General features: G+C 35.9%; 1 protein-coding gene across 1 annotated transcript in view; it reads left to right on the top strand.

The window, feature by feature from the left end:
- The window catches only part of COL6A6 (collagen type VI alpha 6 chain), a 308945-nt gene that overhangs the window by 256771 nt on the left and 32434 nt on the right, over positions 1–19740 (top strand). Inside the window, exons 28-31 of the mRNA XM_053715748.1 lie at positions 1041–1076; positions 11112–11174; positions 16865–16927; positions 18033–18068. Coding sequence (XP_053571723.1) covers positions 1041–1076; positions 11112–11174; positions 16865–16927; positions 18033–18068 — 198 coding nt within the window. The remainder of the gene's footprint in view (positions 1–1040; positions 1077–11111; positions 11175–16864; positions 16928–18032; positions 18069–19740) is intronic.

The following is a 19740-nucleotide window of genomic DNA, read 5'->3' on the forward strand; positions in this document are numbered from 1 at the left end:
GCTAGCCAAAGTCAAAAATGAGTATAAAGAGACTTGTTTTGAAGTTGTCATCAAGTAAAGCCAATTAGGGAAAGATATATAGCTGAGTTAGCATTGATAAATCAGCAGGTTGCATTGCCACCTCTAGGAATAAAAAATATCTACAATTTTCAGAGTTAAATTACATGAGAAGGGGCAACATAAATAATGAAAGTATGTTAGAAAGTTGTTTTGCTACACAAAACTAAACATTTCTATTAAAATCTAAAGCCCCTTTAACAAAACTTTTCTTTACCAAAGTGAGCTCTGCCTTGACAAGCCAGTTACCAATGGCTTGATGTTTACACTTCGTTTTAGGGATATTATTTCTAAAAGTAACTGTTTTCTTCTTGATTCAAGGGGGCACATACTGTCGGCATTTATTATTGCACAAGCAGTTCTGGTGAACTGCTTGTGCAATGCCGCCTCCTGTAGATAAATCGGCCGCTAGCAGGGGGTGTCAATCAACCCAATCGTATGAGATTGGGCGGATTAATGTCCGCAGCCTCAGAGGAGGCGTATGAGTTAAGAAGCAGTGGCCTTAAGACCACTGCTTTTTAACTCGTGTTTCCGTTGAGCCTGAAGGTTCGTGCGGAAACTGAGGCATTCAGGGCCATTCGGCCCTTAATAAATCGGCCCAATGATCTCCTCATGCATATATCATATAACCACTTAAACCTGTATGCATTTAAAAAGATAAAAACAAATTAATTAAAACTGTTTGAAATTAAAGATGCAGAAAAGGGGTAGTACCATGTTAACCTCATTAAAGAATGCAAAAATCTTTTTGTAAAAAAATAAATAAATAAATAAATAAATAACAAAAGTGAAAGGACCTCAGTCTCTTGAAAGCATGCAATTGTATTCCATTTTAGTTAGCCATTAAAGGGATCACTTGCTCATCGCTTTTTTATTTTTTTAGATAAGGATATTTAGTTTATATAAATAGCAATAAATATGAGTACTGTTCACATTTGTTACAATATCACTAACAAGGATGTATTTTACATTTACATCAACAGGGTCAGATTGGTTTCCGAGGAGATAGTGGTATTAAGGTATGTACTTAAACTTAGTTGCCTAGTTCTAATATTCCAATAGAGGACCAGTCAACACAGTAGATTTGCATAATCAACAAATATAAGATAACAAGACAATGCAACTTCAAATGAGTAGTAGATTTTTTTTTCTGACAATTTTAAAAGTTATGTCTTTTTCCACTCCCACTGTACCATGTGACAGTCATCAGCCAATCACAAATGCATACATGTACCATGTGACAGCAATCAGCCATTCACAAATGCAAACACACTTATTCTTGCACATGCTCAGTAGGAGCTGGTGATTCAAAAAGTTTAAATATAAAAAGACTGTGCACATTTTGTTAATGGAAGTAAATTGGAAAGTTGTTTAAAATTGCATGCTCTATCTGAATAATGAAAGTTTAATTTTGATTGAGTGTCCCTTTAAGCAAATCTATATGTTTTGCATTCCTGCTCCTTGCTAACTGTATGATAACCTCCATAAAAAGGTTAAACTATTTTTGCCAGCTGCCCTTCAGAAAAATACTGGTTGGGCACAGGGTTCAGGTAATAGGTGGGAACACATAATAGACCCTCTCCCAAGCTTTACCTTAAAGGGATATGAAACCTAAAATTTTATTTTGTGATTCAGAGCAAAACGTTTTAAAAAGAAGTTTCCAATTTACTGCTAGTATCAAATTTGCTTTGTTCCCATGATATTCTTTGTTGAAGAGATACCTAGGTAGGTGTCTGGAGCACTACATGGCAGGAAATAGTGCTGTCATCTAATGCTCTTGGAAATGAATATCACTATTTAAAAACTGCTGCAATATAGAGCTCCAGAAATGGGCTGGCTCCTAAGCTTCTGTCCATGATTTTCAACCAAAGATACTAAGAGAGCAAAGAAAAATTGATAATATAAGTAAATAAAAGTTGTTTAACATTACATGATCTATCTGAATCATAAAAGAAAAAAATTTGGGTTTAATTTGCCTTTAAGTCCCTACATTGAACCTACTTTTTTTGACTGTCAGTGATACAGTGGGTATTGAAAAGAACCCCCCCCCCCCCCTGAAAATAATCACATTGTGTTGCTTTGCAGCCTGAAATAAAGACAGACACAGTTTTTGTTTATCCAGTTGTAATTACTTAGTGCAACTTATAACATCCAAGTGAAAGATATAACACCAACATGTCAGGTAAAAATAAAGGCAATTTAAAAACAGAATCACTTAGTTGCAAAAAGGATTACCCCTTCCAAAATTACTTGTAAACTAAATCAAGTGAAGCTAAACACCTTCTCAATGACACACACAAAGCCATTTGACCTTAAACTGTGATCAGCTGTGGGCATATTGATTAGCTCAGCATGAAAAGAGCTTTCTTGGAGCATCTCAGTCCCTGATAGTGCAACTAAAGAAAACAATCAACTATGGGTGGCAAGGCACTGTCAAAAGATCTCCGGGATAATGTTGTGGACAGGCACAAGTCAGGAGATGGGTACAAGAAAATATCAATTCCTAGAAGTCTATTATTAAGAAGTGGAAGGTTTTTGGTACAACACAGACCCTCTCTGGATCAGGACATTGCTGAAACTGGATGAAAGAGCCAGGAGGAAACTGATCAGAGACGCTACCAAGAGGCCCACAGCAACTCTAAAGCAGTTACAGGAATTTCAACAAAGGGGCCTATTTATCAAGCCTTCAACCGCAAATACGCTGGAATTCCGCAGCGTAATTGTGGCGAGCCTGATTTGCCTTATTTATCAAAGGCTACAGACTGGCAAAAGTAGAATTTTGTGATGTCACATACGATCCGCTGGTCACTACAGATGTTCTGAATGAAAATTCAGCACTATCTGACTACTTTTGCTACTTATAAAATAACTACCAGGTACGCTCGCCACTATTCCGGCACAGCGTACCTGGTTTTCAATCCGCCGCCCTGGAGGCAGCGGATGCCATAGGAATCAATGGGAGTCTGAAAGCAGCGAAAGCTCATGTTCGCTGCTGCCCGGTATCCCATTGATTCCTATAGGAGAATAAAGTTACGTTTACACCTAACACCCTAACATGTACCCCAAGTCTAAACACCCCTAATCTGCCGCCCCCTACACCGCTGCCACCTACATTATACTTATTAACCCCTAATCTGCCGTCCACAACGTTGCCACCACTATATTAAATTTATTAACCCCTAAACCTAGGTCTAACCCTAACACCCCTAACTTAAATCTAATTTAAATAAATCTAAATAAAATTACTATCATTAACTACATTATTCTTATTTAAAACTAAATACTTACCTGTAAAATAAACCCTAAGATAGATACAATATAACTAATAGTTACATTGTAGCTAGCTTAGGGTTTATTTTTATTTTACAGGCAAGTTTGTATTTATTTTAACTAGGTAGAATAGTTATTAAATAGTTATTAACTATTTAATAACTACCTAGCTAAAATAAATACAAATTGACCTGTAAAATAAAACCTAACCTAAGTTACACTAACACCTAACACTACACTATAATTAAATAAATTAACTAAATGAAATACAATTAACTAAATTATATACAATTATCTAAAGTACAAAAAACAACAACACTAAATTACAGAAAATAAAAAACAAATTATCAGATACTTAAACTAATTACACCTAATCTAATAGCCCTATCAAAATAAAAAAAGTCCCCCCAAAATAAAAAAAAACCCTAGCCTAAACTAAACTACCAATAGCCCTTAAAAGGTCCTTTTGCGGGGCATTGCCCCAAAGTAATCAGCTCTTTTACCTGTAAAAAAAAAATACAAACAACCCCCGCAACAGTAAAACCCACCACCCACACAACCAAACCCCCCCAAATAAAATACTATCTAAAAAACCTAAGCTCCCCATTGCCCTGAAAAGGGCATATGGATGGGCATTGCCCTTAAAAGGGCAGTTAGCTATTTTGCAAGCCCAAAGCACTAACCTAAAAATAAAACCCACCCAATACACCCTTAAAAAAACCTAACACTAACCCCCTGAAGATCGACTTACCGGGAGGTGTCTTCATCCAAGCCGGGCGAAGTGGTCCTCCAGACGGGCAGAAGTCTTCATCCAAGCTGGGCAGAAGTGGTCCTCCAGACGGCAGAAGTCTTCATCCAGACGGCATCTTCTATCTTCATCCTTCCAGCGCGGAGTGGGTCCATCTTCAAGACATCCGACACGGAGCATCCTCTTCTGCCGACGACTACCCGGCGAATGACGGTTCTTTTAAGTGACGTCATCCAAGATGGCGTCCCTTAGATTCCGATTGGCTGATAGAATTCTATCAGCCAATAGAAATTAAGGTAGAAAAAATCCTATTGGCTAATCCAATCAGCCAATAGGATTGAGCTTGCATTCTATTGGTTGATTTGAACAGCCAATAGAATGCAAGCTCAATCCTATTGGCTGATTGCATCAGCCAATAGGATTTTTTCTACCTTAATTCCGATTGGCTGATAGAATTCTATCAGCCAATCGGAATCTAAGGGACGCCATCTTGGATGACGTCACTTAAAAGAATCTTCATTCGTCGGGTAGTCATTGGAAGAAGAGGATGCTCCGCGTTGGATGTCTTGAAGATTGACCTGCTCCGCCCCGGATGGATGAAGATAGAAGATGCCGTTTGGATGAAGACTTCTGCCGTCTGGAGGACCACTTCTGTCCAGCTTGGATGAAGACTTCTGCCCATCTGGAGGACCACTTCGCCCGGCTTGGATGAAGACGTCTCCCGGTAAGTCGATTTTCAGGGGGTTAGTGTTAGGTTTTTTTAAGGGTGTATTGGGTGGGTTTCATTTTTAGGTTAGGGCTTTGGGCCGCAAAAGAGCTAACTGCCCTTTTAAGGGCAATGAGCATCCAAATGCCCTTTTCAGGGCAATGGGGAGCTTAGGTTTTTTTAGATAGTATTTTATTTGGAAGGGGTTGGTTGTGTGGGTGGTGGGTTTTACTGTTGGGGGGGTTGTTTGTATTTTTTTTTACAGGTAAAAGAGCTGATTACTTTGGGGCAATGCCCCGCAAAAGGCCCTTTTAAGGGTTATTGGTAGTTTAGTTTAGGCTAGGGTTTTTTTTTTATTTGGGGGGGGGCTTTTTTTATTTTGATAGGGCTATTAGATTAGGTGTAATTAGTTTAAATATCTGATAATTTGTTTTTTATTTTCTGTAATTTAGTGTTTGCTTTTTGTACTTTAGATAATTGTATATCATTTAGTTAATTGTATTTAATTTAGTTAATTTATTTAATTATAGTGTAGTGTTAGGTGTTAGTGTAACTTAGGTTAGGTTTTATTTTACATGTACGTTTGTATTTATTTTAGCTAGGTTGTTATTAAATAGTTAATAACTATTTAATAACTATTCTACCTAGTTAAAATAAATACAAACTTGCCTGTAAAATAAAAATAAACCCTAAGATAGCTACAATGTAACTATTAGTTATATTGTAGCTAGCTTAGGGTTTATAGGTAAGTATTTAGTTTTAAATAGGAATAATTTAGGTAATGATAGGAATTTTATTTAGATTTATTTAAATTAGATTTAAATTAGGGATGTTAGGTTTAGGGGTTAATAAATTTAATATAGTGACAGCGACGTTGGGGGCGGCAGATTAGGGGTTAATAAGTATAATATAGGTGGCGGCGGTGTGGGGGGGGGCAGATTAGGGGTTAATAACATAATGTAGGTGGCGGTGGGCTCCGGGAGCGGCAGGATAGGGGTTAATAAGTTTATTAGAGTGGCGGTTTAGGGTTTAATAACTTTATTTAGTTGCGGCGGGGTCCGTGAGCAGCGGAATAGGGGTAAAACAGTGTAGTATAGTGGCGGTGTTTAGTGACAGTATACCAATAAAGCTGTGAAAAAGCCGAAGAGCAGCGAGATTGATGAATGTTAGTTAACAACAGTCTGCTGCTCATCGCCCCGTACTTGGTGCGCGGCTTTTTGACAGCTTTTTTGGTAACTTTGGAGAGCGTATTCAGGTCCGCGGCAGCGATGTTAGGCAATCTTAGGCGAGCGTATTGGTGCTGTCGAATGCAAGTAAGTTGACGGCTTGATAAATAGGCCCCAAAGAGTGGTTATTGTGTGCATGTGACAACAATAACACAAATTCTCTACAAATGTGGCTTGCATGGGAGGGTTGCAAAAAAAAGCCACTCCTCAAAAAAGGTCACATGCAGTCACGACTGAGCATTGCCATAGCACACCTAGGAGATTCTGAGGCCACATGGAAAAAGATGTTAAGAGGCTAAAATTGAATTATTTGGCCTCAACACTAAACATGTCTGGAGGAAATCTAATACAGCTCACCATCCAAATAACACCATACCTACAGTAAAGCATGGATGTGGTAATATCCTGTTATAGGGGTGTTTTTCTGCAGCAGGCACTGGAGCACTTGTCAGGATAGAAGAAATAATGGATGGGGCAAAATACTGTCAAATTTTTGAGGAAAATCTGCTGCCCTCTGCCAGGAAGTTGTCAATGGAAATGACAATGACCCAAAAGCACACAGCAAAAATGACCACACAGTGGTTGAAGGAGAGAAAGGTGAATGTTCTTTCATGGCCTAGTCAGAGCCCAGACTTAAACCCCACTGAATATCTGTGGCATGACTTGAAGACTGCAGTCCACAAACGTTCACCATCAAACGTAACGGAACTGGAGCAGTTCTGCAAAGAAGAGTGGGCAAATATTGTACAGTCTGGATAGGCAAAGTTAGTAGAGACATATCCCAACAGACTAAAGGCTGTAATTAAAGCAAATGTGGTTCAACAAAATACTGACACAAGGGGATGATCCTTTATCCAACTCAGTGATACTGCTTTTGAATTGTCTTTATTTTTGCCTGACTTGTTGGTGTTATATCTTTCACTTGGATGTTATAAGTTGCACTGAGTAATTACAACTGAATAAACAAAAACTGTGTCTGACTTTATTTCAGGCTGCAAAGCAACAAAATGTGATTATTTTAAAGGGGGGTGATTATTTTCAATACCCGTTCTACACAAAGCAGTGATTTTACACTTTTTGACTGCCAGTTGCACACTAAAGCAGTGTGTTTATAGCCCCATGTAAAAAGAACAGTATTTTAACTGCCCCCTGATATGGCAAGAAACACATAACACAGAGATTTATTTTGCCATCCTTGGCTGCTAGTGACACATAGAAGTAGTATTACAGATTTTAAAATTAGCTGCCACTCAGGGCACTTAAAAAACTGGACATTTAAGTGTCCAGTACTATTTTATTTTTAGATTTCACTTGACAGCGAGTTAAAATACTAGATTTATAAATAGGTGTTTTTTTAAAGGGATACTGAACACAATTTTTTTCTTTTGTGATTCAGATAGAGTATGCAATTTTAAGTAACTTTCTAATTTACTCCTATTATCAATTTTTCTTCGTTCTCTTGCTATCTTTATTTGAAAAAGAAGGCATCTAAGCTAAGAAGCCAGCCAATTTTGGTTTAGTACTCTGGACAGCACTTGTTTATTGGTGGGTGAATTTATCCACCAATCAGCAAGAACAACCCAGGTTGTTCATAAAAAATGGACCAGCATCTAAACTTACATTCTTGCTTTTCAAATAAAGATACCAAGAGAATGAAGAAAATTTGATAATAGGAGTAAATTAGAAAGTTGCTTAAAATTGCCTGCTCTATCTAAATCACGAAAGAAAATATTTGGGTTCAGTGTCCCTTTAACACTGTGGGGTCAATTTATCAAGCTCCGTACGGAGCTTGATGCCCCGTGTTTCCGGCAAACCTGAAGGCTCCCCAGTAACAGAAGTTATGAAGCAGCAGTCTAAAGACCACTGCTCCATAACCTGTTGGCCTGCTCTGAGGCGGCGAACAGAAATCAACCTGATGGGATACGATCGGGTTGATTGACACCCCCTGCTAGTGGCCGATTGGCTGTGAAAATGCAGGGGGCGGTATTGCACCAGCAGTTCCCAAGAACTGCTGGTGCAAAGATAAATGCAGACAGCGTATGCTGTCGGCATTTATCAATGTGCAGCGGACATGATACGCTACTTCGTATCATGTCCGCTCGCACATTAGTAAATTGACCCCTGTGACTTTATTCTTAATCCAGTTGACCTTAATTCCTTCTCTTGATCTTGTATCCATAATAACTCATGCAGTAAAGGTTATCACCCCGCTTGTATTTTACCAACATGGGCCTAGTGGAGCGCAAAAATATTAGCACGATTAATTGCAAACACTGATCAAGTTAAAACAAATGTGCTTCCTACTCTTGTACTCATATTACAAGTTGAAAGTAAAAAGTTTTCTCTCAAGCGAAAGCCTCAGGCTCCCTAACATCTGTAATGAAGAACAGAGCAATTTAATTATTTTTATCCTAAAAAACAAAAAATGGTGTTAACATTCTTTAAAAGTGATATGGTATATTATTACACGACAGTGGGCTGGGAAGGGCTCAAATGTATGTGGGTATGTATGTATGTATGAATATACATTTATTTAAATACTAAACATATATTTTACATGTAATATTTATATATATATATATATATATATATATATTAGACATACTTTATTTTAACATGTTCTACACATGTTTTGTTATAATTTTATTTCATCCCTAACACTTTTCTTTAGGTCTGAGGTCGCACTAACTTTTTGAGTGTTGTTATATGTTGCGCTCGAGCACAGCAAATAACTCACAACTCGTAATATGAGCAATGTTTAGTGTGACACTGCTATCCATTGAAACTAAAGGGTACGCTAAAGAGATAACGGCCACACTAAACATTCTCAGGTAATTCTGTTTTACCATGGACGTCTAATACCAGATTGTGTGCTAATCTTAATATTAATAACGCACTCTGCGAAATCCATAGCGCTCCACTAGGCCATGGCCAGTATTTTTAAGGTTCAGGTCAAAGCTTAAAATAAAGATTAAATATAGAATTAAAGATGATATGGTGCGACCTTTACTAAGTGTGTTAGAACCTAATTATATAAACCAATGATTATTTAAAATCAGTTCTAACTGCTTAAATTCCTAATTTATAATGTATAATTATTTATGCAAATGTTTGCTAAGAGCAAGGTCGGTATTTTTTGCAGAATATGTGGCAACCCTACATGCAGTATGTCCTAAGTATATTACCTCTGTTGACATTATGCAGTGATAAAACCCAACTAATGTCATACATTACTTGCTACATATCAATTTGTTATTATACTACAGAATAGATTAACTTCATCTTCTTATTACTGTCAATGAGTGAAAGCCTGATTAGTCATCTAAATGAGAATGATGTGTTTACATTTACAATACATAAACTTAATGCTTTCATTATATTTGGTTAATTTAATGTAGACAACACTTTATTAGGAATAAGAAGTACAAATAGCTAGATCAACAATTAGGGGCCAATTTATTATGATGCATACGCTGTCGACATTTAACATTGCACAAGCATTTCTAGTGAAATGCTTGTGCAATGCCGCTCCCTGCAGATTCTGTCAATCATCCAGATCATATCTGATCGGGATAATTGCTGTCCACCGCCTCAAAGGTATCAGACAAGTTAAGGAGCAGCGGAAACAGCTGCATCTGCAGTTTAGTAATTTGGCCCCTTAGGCTCAAGCTTGTACAATTTATAGCTGCAGTGATCTGATTTTTATTAACCATTTTCTCTTACACTCTGCATTTACTGCCACATAATGAAACTGTGCAGATTCTTTTTACTACATATAAATGCTTATAATGCACATCGGAATGGTGAGAAAAAGTCACCTTATATGACCTACAAACATATGTAGAACAAGATTTGGTGAATAGTGGACTTGTCCCAGACCTTAATCTCAGTTTAAGGGGGAAGGATAAGGTAAATTATTATTTTTTTGTACATTTTTATCCCAGTTCTTAATTCATTTAAAAATCTTAATATCGTTTTTCTATGCTGGTGACCTCATTTCTGCACTTAATATTGGGTGCTCTAGACCTACCGCTGCCCTTCTGTTGTAAAGTACAATTGTTGGAGAACCCATAACACAAAACAGAAAGTTCCATTCACTTAAAAGGGCATAAAAGTGCAAAACGTAAATGTTCTATGTTCAAGCATTTTATTAGTGCACTGTTGCTTGCAGAGCTAGCTCCTAGCAGTTCATTGCTGCACTTAATCCTACCTAGGTAAATTTTTCAACAAAGGATACAAAGCAAATAAGTACATTTCATGAAAGAAATAAATTGAGAAATCTATTTAAATCCCATGCTCTATCTGAACCGCCAACTTAGAATTCCAAGCCTTAAATTTTGTGAAATTCACAATGGGTTGAACCTCTCTACACATCACAGAATTTGTTGGATGGAAGCTACATAATGAACAGATCAACAGACACTGGCACTTGATGTACGCTCCTGTTCAGCCAGTTTACCACCCATGCGTTTATCTTTAACTTACCTAACACAAGTAGACAGTGAATCATGAGATTTACTGTTTACTTGATAGAATCGCATAACTGCAAGGATCATGCGATCTCACAACTCCTCAGAAAAAGCAAGCATTTGTTATTGTAAGTATGGATTCAGTATTTACTATAGCATCAATGTGGACCGCCCTCCGCCCTTAGCGCATGTGTGAGCCATTCATACACACACTTTTAATACGTCAAATACTACTAGAAGATTATTGGCTAAAAGTTTCTAGGAAAAAGGGCAGAGGTGCACATGCATGTTTTTACCTTCACTCAAGCTAAAGGAATACAGTGAGTCATATGATTTTGATAGGATCAGTGCGCAAAGAGGGGGGGGGGGATGGACTATGCAGGGGGGCCAGAGGGGGAGTGGAATAGTGAGCTTACTAAAGAGGTGGAAATCTACTCTTTACAGGTAGAAATTACAAAAATAAATGTTTGCTTATAAATTTTGACATGCTTTTTTTGATGGCACTTTGAAGACAGACATTATTTACCGTCACTTTAAGGTTAAATCAGTCATACCTGATATAATAAAGTTTTTATTTTTATTTTAAATTAAACGTTTTAAACAGTTGCTGTACATTATTCTCTTTATAACTGCAGGGCATATCTGGAGACCCTGGGGTAGTAGGTGATATTGGACCAAAGGGATTATCTGGATTATCTGTAAGTATCGTATTGTATCATTAAAATATATACTAAATGTGTTAAATAATTTAGAATAACAAACCAGGAACAAAAAATGCAGTATATATCTAAATATTTTGCTAAAGTTGCCATAGAATATGCTTGTCTCCATAACACAATCCCAGCTTGAATAACTTAAAAAGTGACAGTTTCAATAGTGTGATTAATTCTTTGTGCCTCAAAAGAATATAAAAATGCAATCATGCAATACTGTAAAATATGCTGAATACAGAGCAGAATTGGCAAAAGAAGGCTCACATAAAGGAAGTTACAATAGCTTGAAGGTCAGTGCACGCCTGGTTTTATACTGCCAGGTACCCAATACATTCCAACACAATCTCCTTGAATATAGATTAAAGTATATTTATTAAAAAATATCCTTAAAAGTGTATAAAACCGCAATAGGGAAGATTACAATCCTTTATTTTATGTTGTTGTTGGAAACATGAGAAAGGTCATTTTCTTTCATTAACAAAGTGATCATAATCTTTTAGTGCCAAACACAGCCAAGATTAGTAACTCACATAAAATCTCCATTTTCCCACAACAGTACTCAGGACTATCGATAATGGATGCTGATCACTGAAATCCCAGACAGGTTAAAAGGGTTAATGGAGTCTTTGGGGTATATTTATTAATGTGCGAGCGGACATGATACGATGTAGCATATCATGTCTGCCGCACATCGAAAAAATGCCGACAGCATACGGTTCAGCATTTATCATTGCACCATCATATACGGAACTTGAAAAATTGTCCCCTTTGTGTTTTGTAATTGTATAGAGTGGTGTTTATGATATGCTCAACAACATGATTGCCATTTGTATTATAGGTATCATATGTATACTAAGAATGTTTGATCATTGATGTTTTTAAATAATAATAGAATAATAAATCTTTTTTAATTCATTGTTCATTCATTAACAAAACCTTGTTTTTTTAATTTGGCAAGATTTTCATCTAAAATGAAAAATAACAGTGTGGGATATTACTTTTCATAAGAATACAGTGGCTACAACTTATCTTTACTTCTAAATCTACTAATCTTCTACAACTGGATTTTAACGGTTCTCGCACTGGCTGGATTATTAAAAAAGCGGCAAGATGACTCCCTTAGAATGTAATGGAGCTTGCTGATAAATAAACAAGCAGAGAACACACTTTAACAATGAAACCCTGTTTTCAGTATATGGTATATTACAATTGCCTCTATTTTCATATACATGTGTTTTTCTATGAGGGTAATAAGTGTTTCACGTATTTTGCCACAATCTCGCAACCTTTCAATTTGCAAGAAAATGCAGCCAGGGGAAAATGTTAACAGAATTTGCCAGACCTTTGGAGAGAAATGTTAGCTATGACCATGGAATTCCCTTGTTCAGTCTATGGCCTCTATTTATCATAGGTCTTGCGGACCTAATCCGACAGTGCGGATCAGGTCCGCAAGACCTCGCTAAATGCGGAGAACAATACGCTCTCTGCAATTAACATTGCCCCAGCTGGTGCAACGCCGCCCCCTGCTGACTCTCGGCCAATCGGCCACCAGCAGGGGGTGTCAATCAACCCGATTGTACTCGATCGGGTTGATTTCCGGCGATTCCTGTCCGCCTGCTCAGAGCAGCCAGACAGGGTTATGGAGCAGTGGTCTTTAGACCGCTGCTTCATAACTTGTGTTTCTGGCGAGTCTGAAGACTCGCCAGAAACACGGCCCTTCAAGCTCCGTACGGTCTTGATAAATATGGGCCTATGAGCTGAGGCAAGAAACTAATTTTACAATAAGGAAAATAATACACTTTGAATTTTTACTCATAAATATGAATTTGACAGCATTTTTTTTGCTTGTGCTTTGCAGTTTTATTATGATTTATAAAATGTTGTTACAAATTTTAATGCGATTAAACAATACTGATTTTTAATTTTAATATTTAATTTGTTCTTTTTAAATGATTTATAAAAATTTTCAGAGTCCTATTGTAATGTATGCATCGTTTTCATATATTTAAAAGCAGGGAGCAACCCTTTGGGCTCGATATTAAAAAAACTCACCGGCATGGAAAGAAATCATAAGCTTACTTTATTGAGCACTATATTATAAAGTAAGCATTTCTCCTTCACATAAAGTTTATTAGTGAACTCCCCTTAGTGAGATACACAGTTTACAAGGTACAAATTGCCTTTAAAACAATACCTGAGAGGCCTCGTAATAATGATGAGACGTATTAAAGAATCTCGCCAGACCATAGAGCTTAAAGGGACACTGTACCCAAAAATTTTCTTTTGTAATTCAGAAAGAGCATGCAATTTTAAGCAACTTTCTAATTTACTCCTATTATCAATTTTTCTTCGTTCTCTTGCTATCATTATTTGAAAAAGAAGACATTAAGCTTTTTTTTGGTTTCAGTACTGTGGACAGTACTTTTTTATTGGTGGATGAATTTATCCACCAATCAGCAAGGACAACCCAGGTTGTTCACCAAAAATGGGCCGGCATCTAAACTTACATTCTTGCATTTCAAATAAAGATTCCAAGAGAAAGAAGAAAATTTGATAATAGGAGTAAATTAGAAAGTTGCTTAAAATTTCATGCTCAATCTGAATCACGAAAGAAAATTTTTGGGTACAGTGTCCCTTTAAGAGAATTGGGCCTTTTGTGAGACAAGCTGTTCTGAACTAAAAAACAATCTTTATATAATAAGAACAGAGGCTTTGTAGTACTGGCAAGGTTTCTAATAGAATCTCACATGCCCAGAGAACTTTATCAGACCCTAAGAACAAGGTTTGCATTTGCCAAATATCTATTACTGTAAGGAGATTACATTCTACTGTAAATCAATGTTTTTCAAAAATGATTATTGGAACTTCCATTAAATATAAAAAGATCTAGGTTGCCAAGAAACATGACCTAAACTTAAATATAATACTTAAAAAACATATTAATAATATATATAGTTGGGATGCATAACATATATGACAACTATATAACATATACATAACATTTTATATTCTTAAACCAATAATTTTTGAAGTTCAAAATCTTTGCTCAAAGCATTGGAAATAAAGAATCCAAAATGAAAATAAACTTAATTTCCATCCCCCCAAGACATCTACATTATCAACTTCAACCTTCCAATTTGGTGAAAATGTTCTCATCCTAGAAATTCTAAATGGGAAGGGTCTTTATGTTGATTCTGCTTAAATTGTGCATATAGGGAGGGTTTCATAAACCAATGTTTTATGTTATCAATATATGTTGTCTAGTGGTATGACATATATATATATACAGGAAGCCCTCAGTTTACGCCGGGGTTAGGTTCCAGAAGGAATGGTTGTAAATCGAATCTGTTGTAAATTGAAACCCAGTTTATAATGTAAGTCAATGGAAAGTGAGGGAGTTAGGTTCCTGACCCCTCTAAAAATTGTCATAAATAACACCTAATACACTATTTTTAAAGCTTTGAAATGAAGACTTTAAATGCTAAACAGCATTATAAACCTAATAAAATAATCACACAACACAGAATATATAATTAAACTAAGTTAAATGAACAAAAACATTTGCTAAGCAGCATTATAAACATAATAAAATAATCACACAACACAGACTTCACTTGCATTTTTCTGCAAACAGTTCTTTCTATGAATTCCAATCTGGACTGATTTATAGACCGGAAGATCTTGTTCCTTTGAAATCTGCTCGATAGCTCAGGTCTGGTTAAACTGATTAATATCAGCTTGCTTGGCTTTGCTGCAACACAAGCGGGCAGCTCCACCTACTGGCTATTTTCTTAAATGCACTGCTTCTCAATGCTTTTCAATAGCAGTCACATGACTGGAAAAAAGGTTGTTATTCTGAAACGGTGTAAATTGAACCGTTGTAAACCGAGGGCCACCTGTATATATATATATATATATATATATATATATATATATATATATATATATATATAAAAAAGAAAAGTTGCATGAGCACCCAATATCACATTTTTACTATTACAAAAGATGTGTTTGATATCTTTTCTTACCAAAAAAAGACTTGGGGGCACATCTATCAAGCTCCGGATAGAGCTTAAGGCCTGCAGGCTCGCCAGAAACACCAATTATGAAGCAGCGGTCTAAAGACCACTGCTCCATAACCTGTCCGCTTGCTCTGAGCAGGCGGACAGACATCCCCGCAATTCAACCCGATCGAGTACGATCGGGTTGATTGACACCCCCCTGCTGGCGGCCAATTGGCCGCGATTCTGCAGGGGGCGGCTTTGCACCAGCAGCTCTTGTGAGCTGCTGGTGCAATGCTGAATATGGAGAGCGTATTGCTCTCCGTATTCAGCGAGGTCTGGCGGATCCGGTCTGCCAGACTTTGATAAATAGAGGCCTTGGATTCCTGTATTTTTTTTTTATTTTTTTTAAAACAGGGTGTCATACATTTTAATATGGGAAGGAGATGCTTACATTTAAAAAATAAACAATGAAAATCATAATTTAAAAAATCATACAAAATGAAAAATTGAAAAATTCACACACAATACTCTTTAAAAAATTGTATTGTTAAGGTGCATCAAAAATCGTTACAAAATTGTTCGCTAAAACTCATATTTTATCAAAAACATAAAATGTATATGTAAATTACACTGAGATAAATCATATTAAATATTCACAGCGTAAATTATATTTTAAGTACACTGGATGTGTAAAAACACAGAAATTTGTATTTATAAGTGCTAAATGCAAAGTGTAATTGTTGTTTTTTTGTAAAATGGGCTGAACATGGTGCATATGACATTGACAGCGTAATTCTGTAAACATTTCCACCCTACAAATCTCACTGTTTTTTCTTGCAACTTAAAAGTTGGTGAGTTTTTATCAAAATGCTCAAAAAACTAATAACTCTTAATAATTATGCATACAAAGATAACAGTGAGTTTAAGATACAGTGCCCCGAAAACAGCATAATTTGATTTGTATTAGGTGTAATATTAAAGATTAAACATCCACCAGGGTCTCCCTCTGTAGTTTGTTCTCCATTGCAAACTTTTACCTAACAGAGCTCTCATTTCTAAGAGAGACATCTCGCCACTCACAGGGACAGTCCTGCACAAATGTCAGAAACAATCAATTGCAAACAGTAAGGATAGCTTAGAGAATGAAGAAACCGCTCGTTAAAGGGACACTGAACCAAAAAAATTTTCTTTTGTGATTCAGATAGAGCATGCAATTTTAAGCAACTTTCTAATTTAGTCCTATTATCAATTTGTCTTCATTCTCTTGCTATCTTTATTTGAAAAAGAAGGCATCTAAGCTTTTTTTTTGGTTTACAACTCTGGGCAGCACTTTTTTATTGGTGGATGAATTTATTCACCAATTAGCAAGAACAACCCAGGTTGTTCACCAAAAATGGGCCGGCATCTAAATTTACATTCTTGCATTTCAAATAAAGATACCAAGAGAATGAAGAAAATTTGATAGTAGGAGTAAATTAGAAAGTTGCTTAAAATGTCATGCATTATCTAAATCACAAAAGAAAAAATGTGGGTTCAGTGTCCTATTAAGGCGACATTTAAATAACTAAAATAACTTTTGTTCCAGAGCCTCAGTCAGAAACCTCAGATATTCATATAAGTGAGCAAATTTGCACATGAAATAACCCATTTTTATTTTTAACATTTCTACAGGTATCTTCAGGTTACCCTGGTGATGCGGGGAATCGAGGGGGACCAGGACCTCAAGGACGGAGGGTAGTCTTCACACTTACTTTTTTTCTTACTTTTTGCAATAATCATTTTTATTTACTTAGTAAGATTCATGTTTATAGGTTTACATATTTGTTTTTTGAGGGCCCATTATTCAGACAGTTTGTTTTTGAGAGCAGCTATGATGGCCACACATGTTTTTGCTTCTGTAATAATAAATTCTGTTGGTGAATGCTGCCTCGCTAGCCCTAAATGCAGGTGGACATGGAAACCATGTCAGATCTCATGTTAGTAAATGAGGCCATATATAAATATGAAAATGCATTGAAAAATATGTCAGTCTTCCGAGGTACATGAAATTAAGATATGCTTCTAATGAGTTCTACTATCATCATTACTGTTTTGTGAACTCACAAATCACCTAAACAGTATAATATAGCAATTATACATCTGCCCTATCGGTATCTTCAAGAATATGCAATGTATTCTATATTATAAAAAAACGTTAATATATGTTTTCATCTACTATTACTGGGATGTAACCTTTTGTAATAATTACATTTGAATTGCTTCATATAAACTTGGACCATGTAGATGCACTATACAATTTAAAAAAGAAAGAAAAGATCAAATCTAATAATATTGACCATAAAACTATTTACACGCTTATATTACCTTTGTTTATTCTAAGTGATTACATGTTCTTAAATTCATATTATGAGAAACAGATTTCTTAAATAATAATTATACCAATTCTGCATATTCCTTTTATGTAACATAAGAAATGCTTTTCACATAAGTTTAATCTGTATTACTGTATATTTGTAAGTTTCTACATATAGGAACCAGGTAACTCTATCTTCTCCTGACATTACACAAACGTTCAAAAATGTGGACATACACATTCAGTGTATTGAAATAAGATTAAAAAATACATCATAACAAGTGTTGCAATGATTCCATTAATAAATTATGAGCATTTCCGAACCATGTAATGAAAGTAGTACAATATAAAAAAACGTAGAACAAACAAATCAAATATTAACGTTGTAAAAACACTAATAAATCACAGTATTGTAGCTGGCTGCTAATTAATATCACTTGGATAATCTGAGAAGTTGCATTCTGATTGTTCTTTTGTATTGTTTAGGGGAACAAAGGCACGAAGGGACAGACTGCATTCTCTGTATGTATTTATATTAACATTTTTTTATCTTACAATACATTTTTTCATAGGCACTAACAGTTACCAGAATGTTTTTCCAAAATATCTGGCCATTGTTTTTCAACTGCAATGATTCTCAACCATTGTATCCTGACACTTTGGTATCACGGACCTCTTTTATGCATAAATTAAGACCAAGAGATAAATCAATCCAAAAAAAGCTCCTAGTGTCCTAGTGTCCTTGTTTTAGTATAAAATATCCTAATTGTGAAAAGTTTTAGTTATGGATATTGTGTAATATTGATTATATATATATATTAATATGTATATCTATCTATCTATCTATCTATCTATATATATATATATTTATTTATTTTTTTCATTATTTTTATTTCATATCACTATATTGTATTAACAAGTAATTTGAGTTTTGAGCATAATGTCAATACATATATCAAAAATGAAATGAGTGCCAAATCAGCTTCACGAGTATGCCAAACTTTTTTGCTTCCTCTGTCCCCAGGGCTATATTTTTGGAAGATTAAATAATCTATTGTTAACCCATTTAAACTGAAGGTCTGCAATGTCTACCTTAAATCAAAGTATAGCTCTAACTATTAATTTTTACGATTTTTTTAAATGAAATATTTGATTAAGTGGTTTAGGCCATTAAATCCTTTCTCAGTAGCAATATCACCAGCCAGCTAATAAGAGAAATACTGCATACTAAATTTTTCTTTCCAGGACAGCAATTCTATATTTGCAACATTACATTATGGCAGCCCTGATATCTTTGTGGTTGCCTGCTTATCAACAACAAAAGAGAAATTCGGCCAGATTACGAGTTTTGCGTTAGAGGCTATGCGGTGCTAACAAGCAGTTTTGTCTCACCGCTCACTTACCTGCAGCACTGGTATTGCAGGATTTTACAAACCCGGCATTAAAAGGCAAAAAGTGAGAGTTGAGCAAAATTGTGCTCCTTACCGCACTCCAATACCAGCGCTGCTTAAGTCAGCGGTGAGCTGATCGTACGTACTTGTGCACGATTTCCACATAGGAATCAACGGGGAGAGCCGGCTGAGAAAAAGTCTAAGACGTTCCAAAAAGAAGTGTAAAACTCAGTAACGCAGCCCCATTGATTCCTATGGGGAAATAAAATTTATGTTTACACCTAACGTGAACCCGAGTATAAACACCCCTAATCTTACACTTATTAACGCCTAATCTGCCGCCCCTGACATCGCTGACCCCTACATTATATTTATTAACCCCTAATCTGCCGCTCCGGACACCGCCACCACCTACATTATATGTATTAACCCCTAATCTGCTGCCCCCAACATCGCCGACAACTACATTATATTTATTAACCCCTAATCTGCCGCCCCCAACGTCGCCACCACTATACTAAATGTATTAACCCCTAAACCTAAGTCTAACCCTAACACCCCCTAACTTAAATAGAATTACAATAAATCTAAATAAAAATTAATATTATTACCTAAATTATTCCTATTTAAAACTAAATACTTACCTGTAAAATAAAACCTAAGCTAGCTACAATATAACTAATAGTTACATTGTAGCTAGCTTAGGGTTTATTTTTATTTTACAGGCAAGTTTGTATTTATTTTAACCCCTTAATGACCACAATGTACCCTGTATGTCACTGGTCGTTAAGGTTTTTTTCAGG

This window comes from Bombina bombina, chromosome 5 (assembly GCF_027579735.1).
Source record: "Bombina bombina isolate aBomBom1 chromosome 5, aBomBom1.pri, whole genome shotgun sequence".
Taxonomy (NCBI): Eukaryota; Metazoa; Chordata; class Amphibia; order Anura; family Bombinatoridae; genus Bombina; species Bombina bombina.